General features: G+C 39.2%; 3 protein-coding genes and 1 long non-coding RNA gene across 5 annotated transcripts; 1 reads left to right on the forward strand and 3 right to left on the reverse strand.

Annotated features, from left to right (window-relative positions):
- Positions 1 to 381: 381 nt before the first annotated feature.
- Positions 382 to 1,426, reverse strand: LOC131022438 (uncharacterized). The gene is made up of 2 exons (XR_009101295.1): positions 961 to 1,426; positions 382 to 663 (listed from the first exon to the last, which is right to left on the reverse strand). It is a non-coding gene; the product is annotated as an uncharacterized LOC131022438 (long non-coding RNA).
- A 10,090-nt stretch (positions 1,427 to 11,516) lies between these two features.
- Positions 11,517 to 13,516, reverse strand: LOC131022441 (phosphatidylinositol N-acetylglucosaminyltransferase subunit P). Of its 2 annotated transcripts, XM_057951928.1 has the most exons (5): positions 13,268 to 13,516; positions 12,943 to 13,205; positions 12,361 to 12,433; positions 12,027 to 12,145; positions 11,517 to 11,854 (listed from the first exon to the last, which is right to left on the reverse strand). In XM_057951928.1, exons 2-5 carry the CDS (start codon positions 13,130 to 13,132, stop codon positions 11,730 to 11,732), a joined length of 507 nt encoding a protein of 168 aa, XP_057807911.1. In that variant the 5' UTR covers positions 13,133 to 13,205; positions 13,268 to 13,516; the 3' UTR covers positions 11,517 to 11,729. The 2 variants fall into 2 exon arrangements, with proteins under 2 accessions (XP_057807911.1, XP_057807910.1); XM_057951927.1 differs by having other exon boundaries at positions 12,943 to 13,515.
- A 4,672-nt stretch (positions 13,517 to 18,188) lies between these two features.
- Positions 18,189 to 21,023, reverse strand: LOC131022439 (uncharacterized). The gene is made up of 2 exons (XM_057951925.1): positions 19,112 to 21,023; positions 18,189 to 19,030 (listed from the first exon to the last, which is right to left on the reverse strand). Exon 1 carries the CDS (start codon positions 21,021 to 21,023, stop codon positions 19,593 to 19,595), a length of 1,431 nt encoding a protein of 476 aa, XP_057807908.1. The 3' UTR covers positions 18,189 to 19,030; positions 19,112 to 19,592.
- Positions 21,024 to 21,628: 605 nt separating this feature from the next.
- Positions 21,629 to 22,854, forward strand: LOC131022440 (D-3-phosphoglycerate dehydrogenase 3, chloroplastic-like). Its single transcript, XM_057951926.1, has one exon. It carries the CDS (start codon positions 21,694 to 21,696, stop codon positions 22,837 to 22,839), a length of 1,146 nt encoding a protein of 381 aa, XP_057807909.1. The 5' UTR covers positions 21,629 to 21,693; the 3' UTR covers positions 22,840 to 22,854.
- The last annotated feature ends 427 nt before the right edge of the window (positions 22,855 to 23,281 follow it).

Here is a 23,281-nt window from a genome sequence, read left to right on the forward strand (position 1 = left end):
GTTCCCTTTCTTCCTTCTAGTTTGGCAATTTCTATTTCCTTGAAGAAAATTAAAAGTTTCTTGTTCTAAATATTCTGTATCTGCATTTTTGTAGTTTCTAGGTACTAAGAAAATACTACATATTACTAGCAAACCCAACACCTCTCTTTCATTTTTTTTTATAAATTATATAAATAAATAAAGAAACTTAAAAACCTAACATCTTAAATCTTGGGCATTAACCTTTTACCACTAGGTCAACACACGCACACTGAAACTCTATTTCTTATTCCATGGTAAATGTAGAATGCATAAAACACAGTGTTAGTACAAGCTGAATTTTAATAAAGATAAGCTTGGTTAGTATTCTCTCGGTTTCACTTTACTAATTTCTTTTTGACATGATTATTTAAGATAATAAAATTGTAATGTAAATATGTGTGAACACATAATTAATGTAGTGTAAAATAATTGTCTAAGAACAAAATAGATCAAATCAAATAAGATAATTTGAAGGGTTAATAGTGTTTTATATCCGAAATTTTGAGTATTTTCTACAAAATGTCCTAAACTTTTGTTTTCTCCAAAAAAGACTTAAGTATTTTCTCCATGTAGCTCTTCCCAGTTTTGGAGTTAAATGGAAATCCATTCAGTCTCCTCTTCAATTTGGCACCGCGAGAAGCACTGCTAATACCATTTTCAACAAATTAGAAAAAAAGGTAACATGATAGAAGCCTCACTTGGCGAACCAATCAAAATAAACTAAAAATGAAGTGTGTGTAGATGTGATTCAGAACCATAAAAAAATTCTCTCAAAAAAAAATGTAAGAAAATCTATGGAATATTTCTGTGACTATATATGCATATGAAATGGATTTTTTTTCTTTCTCAAGTCTCGACTGTCCTACAAATACTATATATTTATGTAATAAGCTAAGTAGGGGAGAAGGCCAGCGCCATGAGAAGGGCCATTATCCCCACCGGAAAAAGCATGAGCGGCATCGGCGGCGGCGGCAGTGGAGGCAAAATTGGTGGCAAAACCAGCAGCGACACGGCAAGCATGGCGAGCACCACCAGCAGCCACCCGTTGGAACGCCTATCCGCATCCCTCTTTTCCACGCGCCACCTCGTTTCTTCTCTTTCATACATTGTAATTAAATTTATTATTTTTTGAGTTGATGAGTGATGAAGCATGTATTTTGAGTTTGGTGGTAGCATGCATTATACTTACATATATAGAGGGAAAATTATGTAGCATTGAATTTAATAGAATTATCTTGGACAGGGAAATCTTGTCGAAATATGATTTAGGTGGGAGGATCTGACACAATCAACATTTTTCCCTAATCCCTAAACTTCACTAATTTTACTTATAATTTCGTACTATAGTTGCAATTTTTGTTTTTATTTTTGATTGAGAACAACTAGTTGCTATTTTTCAATTGGCTTCTAACAGTCTCTTTTTTTTTTACAGTTTCGTGCATCGAGAAATAAACGCTTTCAAATTAAGCAAGACAGATGAGGAAATATATTGTGTTTAGACTTGAGATTTCACTAATACTAATTGTTTCTTCTTTTAATTTCTTTTTGTACCCTAATTAATGTTTTTTTTACTAGTTTCTTATTATGTTTTATTTTATTTTTCATATTATAGTTCATCGGCATACATACATATCCATATATATATATATATATATATATATATATATATATATATAGGAGCACGCTCCAGTGAGACTCCCTATTTTTCGTGTAACATGAGGACAATGAATAAGACATATAATACTAATGAACAAAACATATATATCTAACGAACAAGATGTATATACTGATGAAAAATAAAATTTAAAAAATTGGTAATGAATAAGACTTATATATCGATAAACAATGCAGTATATACTGAAGAATAACAAATTTTAAAATATTATGTTCCCTTCAGGATTCGAACCCTGCAAAAAAAAATCACCCTCCAGATATAATATCAGCCACATAGGATTGATGAAATAAACGCACCAGATCGTGCTCTAAAATTGGGGGATGGAGCGGCCCCCTATATATATATATGGAATGATTAAAATAAAAGTCATATTTAACGTAAAATTACAAATCATAAAGTATCTATACTTAATGTACAAGTATATACATCCATATACTTGTATTTTTTTTTTCCTAGTTATATGTGTGAAACATCCAACCATTTATTTGGTCTTGTTTTAATCGATAGAATTATAAAGATTTGGTCAAATGAACCAAACTCCTAAAATAAATGAATCAAGAATAACCCCATAGAAGTGTTAAACCACTGAAAAGGTGCCCAAATTTATGAATAATTGAATATGGCCTCCACTAGTATAAGCCAATAAAGGGTATGGAATGCATGTATCCTTCCTAAAATAAAGATAAGAATATTTGGGGGAAATTCATAAAAATTGCACATCACTCTTATTCCACATACAATACAAGCATACGTTTCAATTAATGTCTATATAATGGAGAACAATAAATATACTAGCATTTTATTTATTACTTTAATTTAATTATTAGAATTTTTATTTGTTTATGTCTTTTGCTTCTATTTACGGGCTTGACCTGTTTAGTTGTTAGTCTACATGTATAAGATTTTATTGTGTATTTTGAATTTCGATAAATAAAATCTTACGAGTTTATTTTTCCTTCTCTTATATTCTTATGATAATTTTTTGTAAATCGGTGAAATTTCACTATCACCTGCATTTTTTTTCTGATATTTTGTGAATTTTAATGAACGGACCACACATTTCTCTGCATCATTATATTTCTACAGTATATATGTATGAATATAGTTTTCCGCAAAACATAAATTTTATACATAAAAATTCATGATTCTCGTGTACGCCCTCTTTATATCAATAAGGGTCATATTTAGCTTCTTTTTTTTTGTTCCCAACATGTATCCCATATGCAGCATTTTCAGCCTTATAGGAGAGTGGGAGCCATATTCATCTTTGAGTAAAAAATCTGGACTAAAAATTAAGAATTGAAAGCATTAAAATTACAAAAACAATAAACGAATGTAGATATTAGTATTTGAAGAAAACAATAAATAAAATTTAATTGTCCTCTTTTTTTTTTTTTTGACGATTTTGAAATATTAATTTATTGTCCTTGCAATCAGCAGCTACTTGTATGCATGTTTTACGCAATGCAATGAATCAAGACGCTGCAAACCCAATCCTAAAAGTTATACTACGACCATACTTTTTCATGATTCTGCCCAGAAATCTTGGACTTTGAAATGGAATCTTTGAATCCATTATTTTAATTTGAATTCTACTTCAATTATATAATATTCTTTTTCTTGTTTTAATTTTAAAAACATAATCTACTTTGGTGTTGTTAACGGATCGTTGTGTGGTTCTCCAAGCAAAAGCCGTATGGAGCTTTAAAGAATATCTTCAGTGGTAACAAGTTGAAGCATTAATTAATGGATATTTTAAATTTCCACCCTTAATTAATTATCTCCTTAAAAATCAAATAGAAAATGAAGCATTAAAATGACGGACGTGATATAAATTTTAAATGCAACCCGAATTAGGAGGATAATATATACAAGCAAAAATTATATCTTCAACAAAAGTTGTCATGCAATTCGAGATGCCTGATTAAAAACAAAATAAGTAGCAAAAATTCCTAATTCTATGGTTGAGATTAGTATGGATTGTGTGATGTCGGTGACGTTCTTTTGTTATTAACCGGAAGGTGTATGGTTCTCTTACTCCTTCGAGAGGAATTCGACAAGGCTGCCCATTGTCTCCATTCCTTTTCATGATCTGTGCTCAGGGCCTGTCTGCCGCTTTGTATCATTATGAGCGACGTCAACTTTTGGAAGGGGTCAGGGTGGCTAAGCTTAGCCCATCGATTTCTCACCTATTTTTTGCCGATGACAGCCTCTTGTTCTTTAAAGCTACTGTGGAAGGGGTACGGTGTATTAAGAATATTCTGGACTTATACCCCTCGGCGTCGGGTCAGCTGGTGAATATGGAGAGTCGGTTGTGTTTTTTAGCCCATGCACGGCGCGATATTGAGATGGTTGTGGATACATTGGGCATTTGTGAGACCTCGGGTCACTCTCTTTATCTCGGACTCCCGACCTTCATTGTCAACCAAAAGCGAGTCCAGTTCGACTACCTTAGAGAGAGGGTGTTTAAGAAGTTTAGCTCATGGAAGAATAAGTTTTTCTTGGCTGGGGGAAATGAGATACTTATTAAATCAGTTATTCAAGCTATACCCACTTATACCATGAGTTGTTTTAAAGTTCTGATGGCTATATGTTCGAATATTGAACGGGCATGCTCGAATTTCTGGTGGGGGGAGTCGGAGTCTGGAAAATTAATGCACTAGTCGTCTTGGGACAAGTTTTGTTCGCAGAAGTCGAAAGGAGGCTTGGGCTTTCAAAAATTGTCTGTTTTTAATCAAGCTTTGCTTGCTAAGCAAACATGGAGGCTGCTGAAATTTTCGGACTCGCTGGTAGCAAGGGTGTTGCGAGGGAGGTATTATAAATATGGTGACTTGCTTAATGCTCAACTCTCTTGTACTTCGTCGTATTCCTACCGTTCTATAGCTTGGGGACGTGAGCTTCTCAAAGGCGGCCTGAAACGACGGGTTGGCAACGGAAAGCAGATTAGAGCGTTTAAGGACCAGTGGATTCCTATGCATGGTAGAGGTATTCCAGCTTGCTCTAATGGGAACAACTCTGATAATTTGGTAGAAAAGGTTATTGAGAATGGAACTTGGGATAAGGAAAAGCTCGCTAATTCCTTTCTCCCTTTCGAAGTGGCAGCTATTGAATCTATACCCTTATCAAGGTTGGGGAACGATTGTCACAGCCCGCAATCCCTAAGGATGGCTTAACCGGGGTTATGACTCGGGAAGGGGATTAAGAAGCGGGGAAAGAAAGGGGCATTTACTTAACAATCAAACATTTTACGAAAAGAGACATATATTATATAACACTAGGATCATAACTGATCACTTGGGCAAATACAAAACGTTCTTTCGGGAAGGCCCATCAAAGTGAATTACCCAACAAAAGAGTATCATACTAGAAATAAAACATTAGCTTAATCAGAGTATCTTGCAGTGGAAATACGTGTGAGTTATACTTATACATATGAAGATGTATACTCAAGGTTACATTATTGTTCTATGTAAAAAGGGTACATCCGCTCAACTCCACTCCATTCCATCACCCGCTCAACCTGCACATTAGGGAAAACAACATGCAGGGCTGAGTAAAAATACTCAGTGAACATAAGCCGGAAACATAACATTTTATATCAATTATTGTACTGCCAACAATAACACACAGGGTTTTACTTGAAGGACCCGTGCTTACTAAACATTTTCTTTCATTTCATAAAGTTGGATGCATCCATTTTCAGTCTATATGATCCATATCTGTCCTTTCTGTCAAGCGTCGGGGAGGAGGCCTCCTCCCATAGACGCCAAGACCGGTCGCAAGCGACTCGCGGTCTCCATGAGTGTACACGTTAACCCTTACTAACAAACATTCGGCTAGCGTAGGGTCCGAATTCGATTTCCTTTATTGTTGGCGAACCAACACAGATAGGATACATACATAAAACATAAACATTTTTGGCAGACAATCATTCATAAACATTTCATTCACTTCATTTTATTTCATAAAGAACCATTCATCATTTAATCATTTTCATAAAATCGAAACTTAACAATTATATCATGTCATTCATTTCATTTCGTATAAGAGGTCTGTATGCAGGGGATCTCTATATACGTTTTTAGGAAAGCCCACCTTATTCGTTCCCACTACGGGCGTAGAGTTACTTCCCTCTTTTGCTATCACTTCCCGCCTGGACCTTTATTGACGAAGAATCGATGAGGAGAAGGGTCATTATAAAAGAAAACTCATTTATTAACTTAAACTCAATTAAGGAATTAAAACTTAACAATTTTAACTCTACTGCCCTGCCAGCGCTGACTTGGCAGCCATAGCTGACAAACTCGACAAAGCTGAAAATAACACGTCAGAACTGATCACTCGGCAGAGCTGAAAATCACTTGCCAGAGCTGACCACTCGGCAGAGCTGGAAATAACACGCCAGAGTTGATCACTCGGCAGAGCTGAAAATTACTCGCCAGAGCTGACCACTCGGCAGAGCTGAAAATCACTCGGCAGAGCTGACCACTCGGCAGAGCTGAAAATCACTCGGCAGAGCTGACCAGTCGGCGGAGCTGACTTCCACACGCCAGAGCTGACAAACTCGGCAAAGCTGACTTCCACACGCTAGAGCTGACAAACTCAGCAGAGCTGGAATTCACACGCCAGCTCAAAAAGCTCAATACTTACTCATGCTCAACAAACATTCGGTTCTCATCCTTCTCTTTTCTATCATTACTCCAAACTTCAAAATTAAACTAACATGCTCAAGAGACATCCTAGAACACATAAACTCAAAAAAAATTATCATGCATCGTCCCATACTTCACGAAAATAAACAATCATACTCTACAAAATCATACAAATTTTCATGCTTGGAAAAATATGAATTTAAAATATAAGAATCCTAGCATACTCCTAAGCACAAATATCAAGTCAAAACGATCAAACAAAAATTGAAAGACGAGCTAAACGGTGAACAAAGACGGGGCTGCCCTCATGGGTTTCGTAGCTACAGTTCGTTCCGTTCTTGCTACCTTCATTAAACATGATCAACTATATGCTAAGAACAACATACTAAAAATTCACAATGATCCGACATCGTTTCAAAATAAAGTCGAGAAATCGACGTTTTTCAACGTCGACAAAACTCAAAAATCTAACCATCAAAACATAGGTAGAGATGACACCTACCTAGATATGTGATCGAAAAGATGATTGGGGCTCGTCTCGGCACTCAAATCGGAGTTTGAAAGCTCCAACTAAGCTTCAATGGAGAATGGCGTGAGTGTTGTGTGTTTTAGGTGTTAGTGCGTGAGAGTGAAAGTGATTAAAGTGTTTGGCTGACACACAGCCGCCAATATAAGGGAAGAGGGGGCTTTGGGCGGTTGGGGGGGGGGGTTAAGGTAGGGTAGGTCTAGATGTTTAGGATATTAATCCCCACTTAGTCGTTAAACATCTCGTTTCGTCTTGTTTTAACGACTAACTACCCATACTCTTCGTTACTCGCCCTCTCAACTCCCACTCACTTTCATCACACTCGTAATTCTATATAACTATAGAAAATGCAAGCTCGTTCTCGAAATTCTAATAAACGAGCTCTATTCGTTTATCGAAAAATTTCAGTTTACTATTCACTCGTCGTCCAAAAATAAAAACGAGCTCAGTTTGGCTCGCTAATATTCCTCCTAAAGTTAGGATTTTTATTTGGCGAGCTACACAGAATCTTATAGCTACAGATTCTAACTTGGCCCGCCATCATATTCCCCGTTAATAGTGTGTGTTCGTGGTGTTGCCGAGATTGGGGTTCTACTGTTCATTGCCTTTTGTTTTGTGATAGTGTGATTCGGGCTTGGAAGAGCTCGGTTTGGTGGTATTTTTGAACAAATGTAGATAATTATCCCTTGAAGAGATTTGCAAATTGATACTTGAGAAGATGGATATGGAGGGTTTTGAGCTCTTTTGTATGAGCTTATGGAGTTCTTGGCGCTGGTTATGCGATGTTAAGCATGGAAAGGTTTCTTCTCCACAGTTTGAGAGTCTTAATGGAGGAAAGCACTACCTGGCAGCCTTCAAGAAAGCTAGAGAGCAGGTGCTTGGAGTTCCCGGTTGTTACCGTGTGAAGGAGATAGTCGCTGGATTCTTTCTCGCTGCGGCATTCTCCGGGGATGTTGACTTCTCTTTGCACGACGTCAGTGGAGCTGCCAGCGTGGGGTTTCTGGTTCGCGACTGGGCTGGTGCAATTATTGCAGCTGCTGCTCACAGAGTTGGGCGGACGGAGACTATCCTTATGGGCGAATTGCAAGCTATGCTTTTGGGTATCAATTTTTGCTTAGAGAATGATCTTGGCCCGGTTGTGGTGTACTCCGATTCGATGTTGGCGGTGCATGTGGTTCACGAAGACTACAAGGGAGTGGATTCTTTATGTGATGATTTATTTGAGGCGTTTGTTCTTGCGAAGGAGAGAATTATTTTTTATTTTAGGCATGTTCGTCGTGAGGCAAATAAAGTCACTCATTATTTAGTGAATTTCGCTGCTTGGTCTGATGGTATAATGATCTGGAATTAGGATTTCCCCTCCTATATTACAGATATTGTTCATCGCGATTTGAAATAATATGTTTCTATGGTTTTCCCCTAAAAAAAATTATATCTTCAACAAAAGTTGTCAATTCGAGATGCCTGATTTAAAATCAAAATAAGTCAAAATTCGTGTATTTATTATTAATTATAAAAGTATTATTTAGATTATTTTTTTTAACAATATATTTCATGGGAAAAAATAAAATGAACTTAAGTTCGTGTATTTTTTGACAATTCTCAAAGTTCGTGAAAAAAAATAAGGGTAAATATCATGAAAACCCCTGAACTATATCCACGTTATCAAAAATACCCTGAAACTTTCGAAATGTTCTCTAAACCTTCAAACTATCAAGTTTTTATCAAATATATCACGCATCTATTTTTCGATTACCAGAAACGTGATATGGCTCACCGGATGCCACAATGTAATTTATATTCTATTTTTTTAAAATGATATGAAAAAAATAACTTTGTTTCGTACCATATTCTATCGTGTTTATCCCTAATTCTAGGTTATTAGCATGAATTTCAAAGGCAACTCTCTCTCCTCTTCCTCAACCTCAAAGACACCTTCTTCTTCTTCTTCTTCTTCTCTGCATCTGTTGGGACCTCCTCCATTGCAACTCTCTCTCCTATTTCTCTCTCTTTTTTATTTTTCTTAAATTACGCACGTGCACAATACGCTAACACCTTTCTTCACCTTCGTGCCCGGCACCATCCTTGGCATTCAACATGAACCTCCTCCCCCCAGCGCGACGCACGGGTGCCGTGCCGGCTCGGTTCAGCACGCAAAAGAGAGCGCTGGAGATGCTCTTAAAGGAAAAATCATATATACCCCAGCGCAACACACAAGTGTCGTGCCGGCTTGATCCGGCACGCAAAAGAGAGCGTTGGAGATGCTCTTAAAGGAAAACTCATATATAAAAGTGGGTGCATTTATCCTCTATTATACATAATACCAAAATAAAAAGAAATAATAATAAATAAATAAATCATCATAATAATAATAATAGTAAAACAATGATGATAAATAACAAAACAAATAATTAATAGATAATAATAATAATTAATCACTATAATATTAATACTAATATTGCAAATAAATAATAATTAAAAATACTAATTATTAATATTATTATTATAATATTATTATTCATTTATATCCATTCATTCCTATCAATAAAAAAAATGCTATATTTTATTCTATTCCATTCTCATCATCATTTCTTTCTTAAAATCCATTCAATTCTCATCTAATTTTATCTCTGCTTATCAATCATGACCTTCCGACTTTACATAAATTTACTTTGGAAGAAATGAAAGTAGGGGAAGATAATGCCCCTATGGTTATCTTTTCCAGAGGTTTTGACGAGGTCTAGACTCGTTGAATTTTGGGAAAGTGGTGAGCAATTTGACATTAAGGATCAACTAAGGCCCTTAAGTATTTTTATGTACAAATAAACCCTTAATCAAGGTTTTAAAATGTGTTTTAAGCCTTTAGGTGTTTTCCAATAGCTCAAAGGTGCAAGCCCCGAGGCGGTCTAAGTCTCCTTGCTTGGCTGTCGCATGAAGGGTAGAGTCTTCAAAAAAAATCAAAATTTAGAGTTTCTTTGGGTTTCAATTTTTTTTTTCTTTTTCTTTTTCTTTAATCTTTTCAAATTATGACTTTTAAAAATCAGAGCATGCACATCGGTCGGCTCATAGCCCAACTCAAATTAACCCAAGTTATGAGTCGATCAATGTCGAGAGGGATGGCTTGAGTCCTGGCACGATGAAATGAGCTCGGCTCATCGCCTTTTATGAAAGGTGCGTGTATGATAAGCGTTGAAAAAAAAAATCATACATGTTTTCAAGAATTGCGGCTGCCACTGAAGAGAAACATGAAGAAGACAGAATGAAGATAAAGCAACATGAGGGTTAATAAATAATCTCTTATTGTGTGCGTGTGTTGGCCTAATCGTAGGAGGTCAAGACCTAAGGTCCTGGGTTCGAGTCCTCCGTCGCTCGATCTTTAAAATTTCTTTATTTACTTATGTAATTTATCAAAAAATAAAATGATCCCTTATTAAATTTTAAAACTATAGTTGGGCTTGGACTTCTGTTAAGAAAAAGAGAAAAAAAGTTTGGGCTTCTATTTTCTAAAACTATAGTTCGGACTTCTAGTTTTTACTGATATTAAATTTTTACTTATATTAATTTTCAGTTTTTGTAATTATTGTAATTTTTCAATTTTAAATTACTATAGTTTGGGCTCTATTTACTAATTTAAATTTACGTATTTTACATTCAGTAATTTAAATTAGTACAATTTTAATTTAAGTAACCGTGTTATTTAAATTTGTTTCATTTAAATTAAATGAAAAATGCAAAAATCAAAACTAATTCAACCATCGTAATTCGTTAGTGGTCAGACCAATACATGCCTTGATTCATAAGTGGTCCCACGGCATGGATGAATCAACAACTAACTCAAATCATCGTAAATACTCAAGTTATGGTTTCTTTGGGTTTCAATTTTTTTTTTCTTTTTCTTTAATTTTTTCAATTAGGACCTTTTACACAGCTCGAGACCTAAACATGAAACCTCATTTTTTTTCGAGCCTCAGGCAGCCCAAAGATTAAGGAAAAAAGGAACGTCAAACCGTAAACGTGAGCCCAAATCAAATTAGTTTTGTACATTATTCTAGTTTTGAAGCATTAACAATAAGAACTAGCTATATATTTATCCATTTATTTGTACTTCTACATATCTATTTATTTTTATTTATTTTAAATTGAATAAATTCCGTCTTAAATTATTCAATTACACTGCTCTTGAGATTTACAATCTGAAGCTAGAAATTTGGGTGAATAATAAAGTCAAATTTAATCTATATAAAAATAAAAAAACAGTAATGTTGATAATAAATATATTAATAAAACAAAATGTATAATAATAATAATAATTAAAATATTTAATAGAAAATTTCGTAAAAAAAAATAAAGAGTGATAAAAGGAACCTTAAGTATAAAGAAATTAATGAAAAATTAGTAATTAGTTCTTATTATTAATGCTTCGAGAAAAAAAAAATGGCATAACACTAAGGGTATATTTCAACATGAAGGGCTTATTTGATCCTTTGAGGAAACACTAAGGGTATATTTCACATTTTCCTCTATTGTATAGTATTTTGGAAGCTGATATTCCCAACAATATGAAGTGAAATTTGGGAGCAAGTTGAAAACTGACCTCCATCTCCATAATTCAACACTTTCCTCCATCGATTAGCTACCTCGCTTTGTCAAATATATTCATAAATAATCATAAATGGTAAGTGTAAATACTCAAGTATAAACTAACAAGAAATAGCATGTGAATCTGGACGTAGCGCAATGCATAGCTCTCCAAGGATTAATTTTGTTTCAGAAACTTAATAAGTAATCCGAAAATGAGAAAGTTCTTACTTTAATACATGTAGATTGCAGATTGATCGGATCGCATCAAACACCTTCATTTGAGGTTGTCGAACATGATTTCATTAATTCTGTTAATGCCTATGTCAGTTATGGGCTCGATTGGCTGCTCATCGTCCTCTGTTGAAGGGACGCCACTCAGCGATTCCCTACTAAATTCATCTGCATAAATAGAGCAGAAGTGAAAAGGTTATTATCTTTGATGTGACATGAAAATGCATGTTCATCAATACTTTCTGATTCTGGACCAGCTTTCTACACCTTATTTTCCCCAAGTAATTAGAATTTAGAGGCAAGGAACAAGATATGGTAGTGTAATAAGAAGTCAATTTACCAAACATTATATTTAAGGAGGTAGGAGGAGGAGTTGCCATAAAATTCATGCCGATATAAAATGTGATGGCCAGTAAAATTGTCACCATCACGTAAGCTGGCACAGCCAACGCCCAATACCTGAAAAAGCTTACAAGGCATAAACCGTGCTTCATAGAAGACATTGTGACATGCACTATAATGTAGCCACAATGTGTGATTCATGGACACAAATCAATCCAGTTGCCTGTGAATTCCGCAAAAATAATACTCCTCAGCTTTAATATGCATTTTAGAGAGAATTAACAACAAAGCTTCAAAATCTGAAATGCAAGTACACATTCCATTACACTAACCTGCTTGGGTAGTAATAGATCCCTATAGAATGCAACCAATGGTCAGGAACATACGCCCATACAATGAATATGACTGTTGCAGGAGAAGAAAGAATGTGTTAAGAGTCTTAGAGATGCTATTCTAATTATCTTATTATCCTTAAGATTCATCAAGCTACGACTAGATCTTATGATTGAAGAATGATGACGAATAGAATACTAAGACTACAAACAATAAAAACTAGTCAGTTTAACAATTAGGCCACACACATAATACTTTTATTTTTTCCTTTGGATCTTAAACCACACACGTAATATATACAAGCAATCAAGAAAAATGCATAACTGAGCTAACATGACTCCGGTGATTTTTATCTTCATTATAGTACTTCAATTATGTCGAGCAGGTTTAAACTCTAGTGATCATATATATCAGAATTTAGAACAGCATGAGAAGCCCTAAAAATCAATCACCCATAAATTTCCACAGGAGTACATCACTCACACCATTTAAAGTCAACAAGTCCAAGACAAAATAGGAAGGATAACCATAGAAATGGAGCAGATTCTACATAAAATTCATAATGAGCAGATGAATCGTACCTGTAAAAACAACAGTGGTGATGGATCCGACGAACCCATAAACCTCAGAGGGTTTGGGACCATGCTTGCCGGAGACGCCTAGTTCCGCCGGGGAGTGGTGGTCGGCATCAGGGAACGACACGTTGGCCGCTCGGGTCTTGGAGAAGCTCAGAATCCGTCGAGGGCTATTAACAGAGCAACGCTCTTCCATCCTAATCTTTTATTTCAGGTGGAACTGAATTTGGTAATTTCCGTTTTGAGCTAGCAAGCAATCGGTCGATGTGTATACGGCAGGAAGGATGTAACTTTAATCTCGGTATTTAACTCGCCGTTTATCTCTAGCCTATGAAGCATGGGTACGTGTAAACCCCACTCGCCGCTCGCCGTCGCGCCGCCCTGCGCCTCGCCGTCTCACTGCCCTGCACCACGCCGCCGTCGCGCCGCCTTGCACGCTTGGAGCCGCCGCGCCACCCCAATAAGTGAAGGTATTGCTCTAATTTGGCTTGGGCAGTGGGTATGTATGAAGATTGGGTGAATTTGGCTTTGGTGATGTTCAAATTTACTTAGGATTTTCGATTTGTATAATTGGGCAGTGGGCATGTGTAGACAATTAAATTGTCGTCGAATTAAATCGTGCCATGTGTAAATTCATGAATTAAATATTCAATTATATTTTCTATTTTATTAAATGGGATTTTATTCCTAATTAAATAGATATATATGATTAATGTTTAATATAATGAATTAATGGGCTTGTTGGCCACCTAAAGCCCTAAGGCCCATGTATGAAGGCCCAAAGCCCATAAAGCCCACAAAGCCCATCTCTAAAATCTATAAATAGAGGTGTTGGGGTGTTCATTAGAACCAACTTGAAGAAGTGGAAGTTCGAAGGACATAACGAATTCTCTCTAGTATCACAAGTTGAAGTTGAAGTGGTGCAAGAATTGAAGGCTCCAAGCATCTTCAAGAATTTCATCAAATCTTCAAGTGATCTTCAAGTATATCTTCAAGTCTTCAAGTATATCTTCAAGTGATCTTCAAGTATATCTTCAAATCAAATCAACCAAGTCCCAAAGCTTCAAGGCGTTCTTACAAATTCTAAGGACGTTCTTCAAATCAAATCAAATCAAGTTCAAAGGCTTCAAGGCGTTCTTACAAATTCTAAGGACGTTCTTCTTCAAATCAAATCAAGTTCAACGTTCAATCCAAAATCATGACTTGAGTCCTTTGGATTGGCGTCATCAAAACAAGTATTTCAAGAACCTTCGAGCTTGTTCAAGAATCAAATGGAAGAGAAGAATCAGAGGATTAACTAGAGATTGCAACCCGCATAAATCTATCTTCAAATCTATCAAATTATCTTTGTAACGCGTTTTGTATTTTATCAAATTGAAATACAAAAATTTGTGTTTACAAATTTTGGCACGCCCAGTGGGACATCTCTACCTCTCATCTCTACTCTTCACCAAAAATCTTGAACAATGTCCATTCAACCAAATGCAACTGCTCCAGCTTCATCTAAAGGTTCTTCGGAAAGCATCGGTGTGATCACGCGAAGCAAAGCAAAATTGATGCAAGAGGTGTCCAAGTCGACCTCCCGTCTTCCATCTATCCATGAAGAAGATGACAACTTTGAGAGAAGCTTCACATTCCCCACTGAAAATTATCAACTCCATGCAAGTGTCATGATGACAAACACTTCCACCATGGAGGAACAACTCTTGAACTTGACAAAGATGGTTGAATCTCTAACCAAGCACATCCAAGAGCAAGATGCCCAGATTGCAAAGCTTAAAGGAGAAAAAGGAGATTCAAGCCACGCCAACAACGATAGGGAAGGCGAAGAAAGCGAAGAAGATGGAGAGAATAACGATGAAGAAATCTCCAAAGACAAATCAAAGAGTGATGGAAAAAGGCCTTCAGGAAAAGACATTCTCTTCTCGTCTGGTGGCCTCATTCCCATTGACCAACTCAAAGAGTTCATCGAAGCAACAATGAAGAATAACTCCGATGGAAGCTCCAAGTCATCGTTAACTTACTCCAAGCCATATACTCGGCGAATTGACAGTATGAGGATGCCTCTTGGCTATCAACCACCAAAATTTCAACAGTTTGATGGCAAAGGAAATCCAAGACAACATGTGGCTCATTTCATTGAAACATGCAACAACGCTGGTACTTATGGAGATCATTTGGTCAAACAGTTTGTTCGCTCATTGAAAGGTAATGCCTTTGATTGGTACACCGACTTAGAATCAAACTCAATTGATAGTTGGGAACAACTGGAGCATGAGTTCCTCAACCGCTTCTATAGCACTAGAAGAACTGTCAGCATGGTGGAGCTCACAAGTTCACGTCAATTCAAAGAAGAGCCAGTCATTGACTACATCAACCGATGGAGAAACCTTTGTCTCAACTGCAAGGATCGATTGTCTGAATCATCTGCCATCGAAATGTGTATTCAAGGGATGCATTGGGGCTTGCAATATATTCTGCGAGGAATCCAGCCAAGAACATTGGAGGAACTAGCCACTAGAGCTCATGATATGGAGTTGAGCATGATGGCAAGAGGGATCGAAGGACCACCAATCCAGGAGTCTAGCAAATTCAAGCCAGAATTCAAGAAAGGAGGAAAACCATATGACAAAGCACCAAAGAAGGAATCTATGGCAGTGAAAGCAACTTCTGTGAAATTTCTAAAGAAAGAAGTTAATCAGGAAGACAACCAGAATGCTCCACGAGACAATCAGAACTCTTCCCGAGACATGGGGCAAAGAAGACTTACCTTGAAAGAAATGCAACAAAAGCAATACCCTTTCTTAGACTCTGATGTTTCAGGAATTTTTGATGACCTGCTCAAAGAAAAGCTTATCGAGTTGCCAGAAATGAAGCGACCAAATGAAGCAGGGAGGACAGACGATCCAAATTATTGCAAATACCATCGTCTGGTTGGGCACCCCATACATGATTGCTTCATCTTCAAAGACAGGGTCATGCGGTTAGCCCGAGAAGGGAAAATATCTCTTGAAGAAGACGCTAATACTGTAAATATGGTCTCCACCGACTTGAATGACATAATAGAAGGTATTGGAACCCTGTATGATACATCCAACCAAGTAGATGAAGAACCTGAAATAAACATGGAAGAAGGCGATGATGCATTGGCAATCACATTCTCCAATGAAGACTTGCAACTTGGATTCGAACCTCATAACAGGCCATTGTTCGTGAGTTGTTATACACAGGAGCAAAAGGTCAATCGAATTCTCATCGATGGAGGCTCGGCAGTCAATATCTTGCCACTAAGGACTTTGAAGCAATTGGGAATCCAAGCAGAAGAGCTGTCAAACAGTCGATTGATGATTCAAGGTTTCAACCATGAAGGGCAAAGAGCTCTTGGAACTATAAGGCTGCGATTGCAGATGCAGGACATGGAGTCCACAGCGTTGCTTCATGTGATTGATGCAAGGACATCCTACAACATGCTTCTGGGTCGACCATGGCTTCACGAAAATGGTGTCATTCCTTCTACATTGCATCAATGCTTCAAATACTATCAAAATGGCACCGTAAGAAAAGTGGTTGGTGATCACAAACCTTTCACAGAAGCAGAGTCACATTTCGCCGATGCTCAATTCTATTTGGGAAGAACTAAAGCAACAATGGTGGAAAGGGATGTACCACAGGAGGAGTCAGGATCCCGCCAAGAGAAAGAATCTCGCCCAAAGATGGAAGGTTTCACCATCCCTTTGACTAAGATTGATGCCAAAAAGCCCATTCCTCAGTCACTCAAAGATTTTGTCCAACCAAAGCAAAGTGGCGCCACAGAACATGGAGATCTCTCAGACAAAGAACTCTCAAAACACTTTGGTCCGAAGGCATACAAACTCCTTGTGAATGCTGGATACAATCCCCAAGAAAGCTCCACGTCAAAGTCTTATGTGAGAAAAACTGCTAATACAAGCCAAAATCCCAAGGCAGGCTTGGGATACATGGTGCAAAGCCCCATTCGTATTGCCATCAAGAGAGCCACTGCTAACTATGCTAGCACCAAGCAAATCCCGAAATCTTCAAGCAATCGGAGAACCCAAAGGGTTTCTGTTTTCAAAAGATTGGATGAAAGAAAAGCTCAACGAATATCTGTCTTTAAAAGGCTTGGCAAAGGCAAGTCATGGAAAAAGGACGTGACAAAAAGGGCCAATGAATTGGACATAACAGAAAAGCTAAGGAGCTCGATTCCTTCTCGTATGAAGAGGTGTACCACTTTGCTCATATCATGTGGAAAAGAATTGAAGGCCAAAATGAAGACAACCATCTTCACACGAGATGCCATAGATCAAGAAGATAGAGAAAGTGTGGCTTCCTCTTACTACACTACTAATAGTGCTAGTAATCCAGTTCCTCTTCCTCATACTACTCAAAGTCAAGTGCGCCGTGAAATTGCAAGTCTCGTTAGAAGTGGCGTTATCACAACAAGCGTTGCAGAGAATATAGCCTTCATACGCAAGAGAAATGAAAGCATAAAGACGTGTTTTGATTGCAAAGATCCTCGCCGAAAAGATGAAGACGTTGTCACAGCAAACCATATCACCTCCTGCGAGAAAATGGTCGTTGGAGAAGAGAATTCGCACTTGAGCCCCAAAGAACTGGAAACTCTGGATGAAGAGAGACTAGAAGCCCAGCAAAAATTGAAATACTATCACGCTCTTCTTTCAAGATCCTTCAACAAAGTAGTGCGAGCGCCCTCTTTTCAAGTTGGAGACACGGCCCTCGCTGCAAGGAGGCCAATTGTTATCACTCTCAAAGGAAAGTTCTTGAAGTACTACTATCCTTGAAGGGTGGTAGAAGTTGAAGCATGTACATATGTATATAGTTCCAAAAAAAAAAAAATAAAAAAAAAAATAGAAAAGCCAAAAAAAAATGGAAAGCATAAAAAGCAAAAAAAAAAAATAGAAAAGCAGAAAAGCCAAAAAATGAGTCAGATGAAGAAAAGCAACAAAATGGAGTGTATGAAGACAGCTCCTTGACGCACGAGCCTAAACTGCATGTTACTCCTGGCCCGCATGAGTATAAACTGTGCACGGCACCCAATCTCAAACACTTGTTGATCCTATGAACTACGTTTTGACTTGATCCCTTTCAAAAGGGTACGTAGGCAGCTTAGATAATTTCTAAGTTCAGTCATAAGTTGTGTTTGACTCTTTTCAATTTATATCATCAAGTTATGATTTAAGTTGATTATGTAAAACCAAAAGACGTTTCATTCCAAAATAGCAAAAAAAATCAAGTCATCAAAAGAAGCACAAGCATCGGGAGAAGATGTCAAAATATCCACGAAAAACCAAATGAGAATCATCAAAAGAGGAATGATAAAAATGCAATATACTAAGCAAAAGGGTCTTGATCTCTCAAAATCTGCTGCATAGACTCTAGTGAAAGCTTCGAGGCTTCCAAATTCTTCAAGACCTCATCATTTCTCGAAGCCTCTTCAAGCTTGGCCAGGTCTTCCTTGAGTACCTTGATCTCACCACGAGTAGTCTTGAGTATCAGGCTTCGCTGCTCCAAAGACACCAACAATTCTTTCTTGCGTTTCTCCAACTCATCAAGATCCACTTTTAAAGCATCACAATTCGCAGCATCCTTCTTCTCTTTGGCAAACTTCTCTTGAAGGCAAACCTTGACCTCTCGAACTTTGAGTGTGTGGCCTTCATTGATCTCATGAGAAGCCGATCTTACTTTATCAAAAGTGGTGGCTTTGGAGAATAGTTCATCAATACTATCTTCAAGGTTGGAAAGGTCAAGACCACAAATAATCTTCATACGGGAAAGGCCACTCCGTATCTCGTCTTCAAGCGCCGATAGAAACTCGACTTTGGTTCTCTCAACCTTGTCACGAAGCTTCCCCCAGATGATCCTGCAGCACGACTTTGAGTTCATCATCGATCATGCGTGTGGCATTGAACTCGGAAGGCGCCCCACATGATGGCATTGGTCGGGGGCGGGATTGTTTAGCAAGACAAGGAATCTCGTTTGACTTATTGGATTCAATGGATACACAGTCGATTGGTGAGCCCTTCTCAAGATTATTTCCAAACACTTCTTTCAAAGTCTACAAAAGGGCAAGAAGAAGATGCAATTAGAATGGAAATTATATATCAATACGAAAAGAAGATAAGAGATGAGGAAAGACCTTGTTCACATCGGCATCCACTAGAGTTGGCTCTTCCTCAACGTGACCCTCGGCCGGTTTTGAGGACCCCGCAATTCTCTTCTTTTTCCAATTACGCTCAGAATTGCTACTACCAGAATCAGCTATAAGGGTGGTAGAGACGACCTTCCTCTTTCCATCTTTGGAGTTGATTGCTTCTTCCTGATCTTTTCTTTTAAAAGTGATATGAGCCGGAGAAGAGATTTTGTTTTCAAAAGAAAATCTGTACGTCCTATCCCACCAAGTCTTATAGTCGACTGAACAATGTATCTTCATGTCCAAAGAAGATCGTGGAAAACATGCCCTTGATCGCGATCTGTGCAGCAAACACATGCGCCAAAGGTTGAGACCTTCTTCCAAAGATGTCCTTCGAATGTTCTGAGTAAGGCTGCTGGGTACGATTTGGTAATAGCCAAATTGACGGCTGAAGCGGTGAGGACCATAAGACTCCACGATGAAGTGGTCATCCAGCCGGCAAACCAAAAAAACTCGAGCGAATAGCCATGAAGAAGCATTGCTCAATCTCTCTTGTATTTTCACCATCGACATAGAAAATGTCATCTTCCTTAGTGAATGTGGTACAATTCCAACGAATCGAATTGTACGACTGAATTCGTTCGCGGCACGCAACAGGCAGATAATACTTCGCAGCTCCTTCGCCTGAGTATAGAGTCATCTTGGCGACACCAAGGCTTCTTGGAAGGGGAATGTGAGTGTTGAAATAGAGCGTTATCCAACCATATATGAAATGAAAGGGTAGCGTCACCAGGACAAGAGAAGGCTCCATAGAACTAGAGATAGTGTTCAACCCTTTGTAGATGCTGGCTAGAACTGGAGCTGTAAGGGCAACTTTCTGTTTGCACGCCATCAAACTTGCCATTTTGAAAGAGGTTGGTCTAATCGACATGGCATCACCATCTGGAAAAACAAAGATACACAACCAGCAAGCTATATGAGCTGCCAAGTACATAGTAGTGTGATACTTGTCACTAGCATCAAGCTCGATGAATGGAGCCTTTTCTTCAGAAGACCATGGTTGATGCGCTTCAAATGAACCACTCGGATTATGAGTCGATTTGGGGCGTTGAGATTTCTTTGCCCTGCGAGCAGGAGGATGAGAATACTTTGAAGCTTTCTTCGACCAAAATTTGATCCATTCATCGATAGAAACTGAGCTCTTAGGATCCTTGCCATCACGATACTTAAGAGAATAGTAAGCAGAGAGTAAATATCTACAACTCAAGGGAATGAACGGGTTGCCAAACTGATCTTTGCCAAGAATCTCTTTCGCGCAGGGTACAACCTCATCATACAGTGTCCCGGTACACGGAAGCCCTGATAGATACTGTAAATCCCATAGAGAAATAGACATCTCGCCAGATGAAGTGAGAATGGTGTTCGTCGCAGGACACCAAGCTTCACAGAACGCTTTAACCATCTCGGGCTGGCAATCATAAGTGAAAAGAGAGGCATAAACTGCATCATAGATACCAACAACTCGGAGTTCATTCCCGCAGCGGCTAAGGATATCTTCAGTCCACTCCCAATAGCCTTCAAAGAAATGAAATTCCCCACGAAAGCTTGTAACCCTTCCCCATTTGGCATCTTTATCGATGATCCTTCGCCTCAAAGTCAATAGAAAATTGGATTCCTTGCTTTGCCAAGGACGGGCCGGATGCAATGTATGAGCCTTCGACGCTTTGTTCAAACTGATCTCGCTGGTCCATTCCGACTGATATAGAGAATTCAAAAGTTTGGGCCAAGGTTTCACATAGTGGCCTATCAATGCCGGAAATACTCTTAGATGCATGCCCATTTCCGTCTCTTGCTCATCATCACTCAAAATCAGCAAATAGTCTTGACCCTTGACCACAATATCTTTGAAGACCACCATCGTGACACTGCAAGGAAGCAACACATCCAGACTTAGAAATTTATTTGCATTTAAATAAAATGTGAATTAAATTCTAGTCAAGATAAAAGGAGGCAAGCAAAAGGAGGCAAGATTGAATTATATATATATATATATATATATATATATATATATAATAAAAGGAGAAATTCAATCATTAAAAAAAAAAAGCAAAAAAAAATCGGCCCACTCCTAAACTCTCAAAAAAAAAAAAAAAAAGGCCCATCTCCCCTTACTTTCTCTCACTAAAACCAAACACCTCTCTCTCAATACTGTCTGCACCCTCCCAAAACCAATCCCCATACTTCTCCCAAGGAAATCCCCATTTTCTTCTCACAAAATCAAATCCGTAACTCGCACTCCCCTTCTTTTCTTCTCCAGCGAGAATTCGCCGTTCGACCACCCAATATCGCCGCCGCCTTATCATTTCCTCCTCGGCCCCTCTCTCCAGGTCCACTCCGCTTTCGCCAAGCAGAGAAACAAAAGAAATCCGCTCTCGCTCTCTCTCGGTTCACACAGGGACAGCCGCCGACCTTCTTCCCCGGTGGAAACAGCCGCCAGAGGGCCGCCTCCTCCGTTCCCCTCACCCTCTTCTCTATCTCTCTCCCTCCGCCACCACCGCGACCAGCCCCGCCGCTTCATCGTCCTCTCCATGGACGCGAAGCCGACGATTCTCGTGTCGGAGAAACTGGGAGAGGCCGGGTTGAACCTCCTCAAGGAGTTCGCCAACGTCGATTGCTCGTACAACCTCAGCCCCGAGGAGCTCTGCACCAAGATCTCGCTCTGCGACGCGCTGATTGTGAGGAGCGGGACTAAAGTGAATCGCGAGGTGTTTGAGTCCTCCGCCGGGAGGCTCAAGGTCGTCGGAAGGGCTGGCGTCGGGATCGATAACGTGGATCTGGCGGCGGCGACCGAGCACGGTTGCCTCGTGGTGAATGCGCCGACTGCTAACACCGTCGCCGCTGCGGAGCACGGAATAGCGCTGCTTACTGCCATGGCGAGGAACGTTGCTCAAGCCGACGCATCTGTGAAAGCTGGTAAATGGGAGAGGAACAAATACGTTGGTGTGTCTCTTGTTGGCAAGACACTGGCAGTGATGGGTTTCGGTAAGGTTGGTTCAGAAGTTGCTAGGCGTGCCAAGGGGCTCGGTATGCATGTCATTGCGCATGATCCCTATGCCCCAGCTGACCGTGCTCGTGCAATAGGTGTAGAACTTGTGAGCTTTGATGAAGCTATTTCGACAGCCGATTTCATATCACTTCACATGCCACTCACCGCTGCTACATCAAAAATTCTTAATGATGAAAGTAAGGGGAAGATGAAAAAGGGTGTTAGAGTTATAAATGTTGCTCGTGGAGGTGTGATTGATGAAGAAGCATTGGTGAGGGCCATTGATGCTGGCATTGTAGCACAGGTAGCACTAGATGTCTTCACAGTCGAGCCACCGCCGAAGGATAGCAAGTTGGTACAGCATGAAAACGTGATTGCTACACCACATCTTGGCGCTAGCACGATGGAAGCTCAGGAAAGAGTCGCGATTGAAATAGCTGAAGCTGTGGTGGGGGCATTGAAGGGAGCGGCAGCATATTACTACACCGAATGCGAGCACGACTACCAACTCGCAGGCCCTCGGCGATCACCAGAACGCGCACAAGAAGGAGCGGCAGCAGCTCAAGCGCGCCCAGCTGCAGGCCAGCCGCGACGCCGCCGCCTCCTGCATGCGCAACCCCATGGTCTCCCCTCTCACTGCCGATTCTCTCCACGCTATACACAATTTAAAAGTTCGACAATAATATAAGAGAAACTACAAAGGAGTTTTACCTACACTACCTGCTGCACAGCGAAGAAAACTAAGACCACTCCTGAGAATCTCGTGCCCAGTGATAAGACCGCGAGAAAGCCGACAGCGGCAGCATGCGCGGCTGAGGAGGTGCCGGTGGCGGAGAAACCCACTGCCCCGGAGGAGGACGTGCCCCCGCAGCCTGAGCCCGAGCCGGAAAAGGTAGCGACGCCAACTGAAATAGAAGGGCTGTTAGTGGAAGACAAGCTACAGCTAACTCTATCAAAGATGGCGACAAGAAAGATGAAAGAAAGAGAGATGGATTTCTTTGAAGGAAATTGCTTCTACTGCTAGTGTACAAAGAAAGAAAAAAAAGTGAAGAGTGGCTGTTATATGCTAAGAGAAGAAAACCATGATGATTGTGTGAATGAAACTGATCACAGAAGCACCCCTATTTATA

Source organism: Salvia miltiorrhiza, chromosome 4 (genome assembly GCF_028751815.1).
Source record: "Salvia miltiorrhiza cultivar Shanhuang (shh) chromosome 4, IMPLAD_Smil_shh, whole genome shotgun sequence".
Lineage (NCBI taxonomy): Eukaryota > Viridiplantae > Streptophyta > Magnoliopsida > Lamiales > Lamiaceae > Salvia > Salvia miltiorrhiza.

Bases quoted from the DNA above. Each gene is read 5' to 3' on its own strand.
- LOC131022441 (XM_057951928.1), bottom strand. From the start codon at position 13,132: ATGGAAGAGCGTTGCTCTGTTAATAGCCCTCGACGGATTCTGAGCTTC. The intron at 12,434-12,942 runs GTACGATTCATC...CTCCTGCAACAG, and splicing joins CACCACTGTTGTTTTTACAG to TCATATTCATTGTATGGGCG. The intron at 12,146-12,360 runs GTTAGTGTAATG...AAGCTTTTTCAG, and splicing joins ATCTATTACTACCCAAGCAG to GTATTGGGCGTTGGCTGTGC.
- LOC131022440 (XM_057951926.1), top strand. From the start codon at position 21,694: ATGGACGCGAAGCCGACGATTCTCGTGTCGGAGAAACTGGGAGAGGCC.
- LOC131022439 (XM_057951925.1), bottom strand. From the start codon at position 21,023: ATGGTGGTCTTCAAAGATATTGTGGTCAAGGGTCAAGACTATTTGCTG.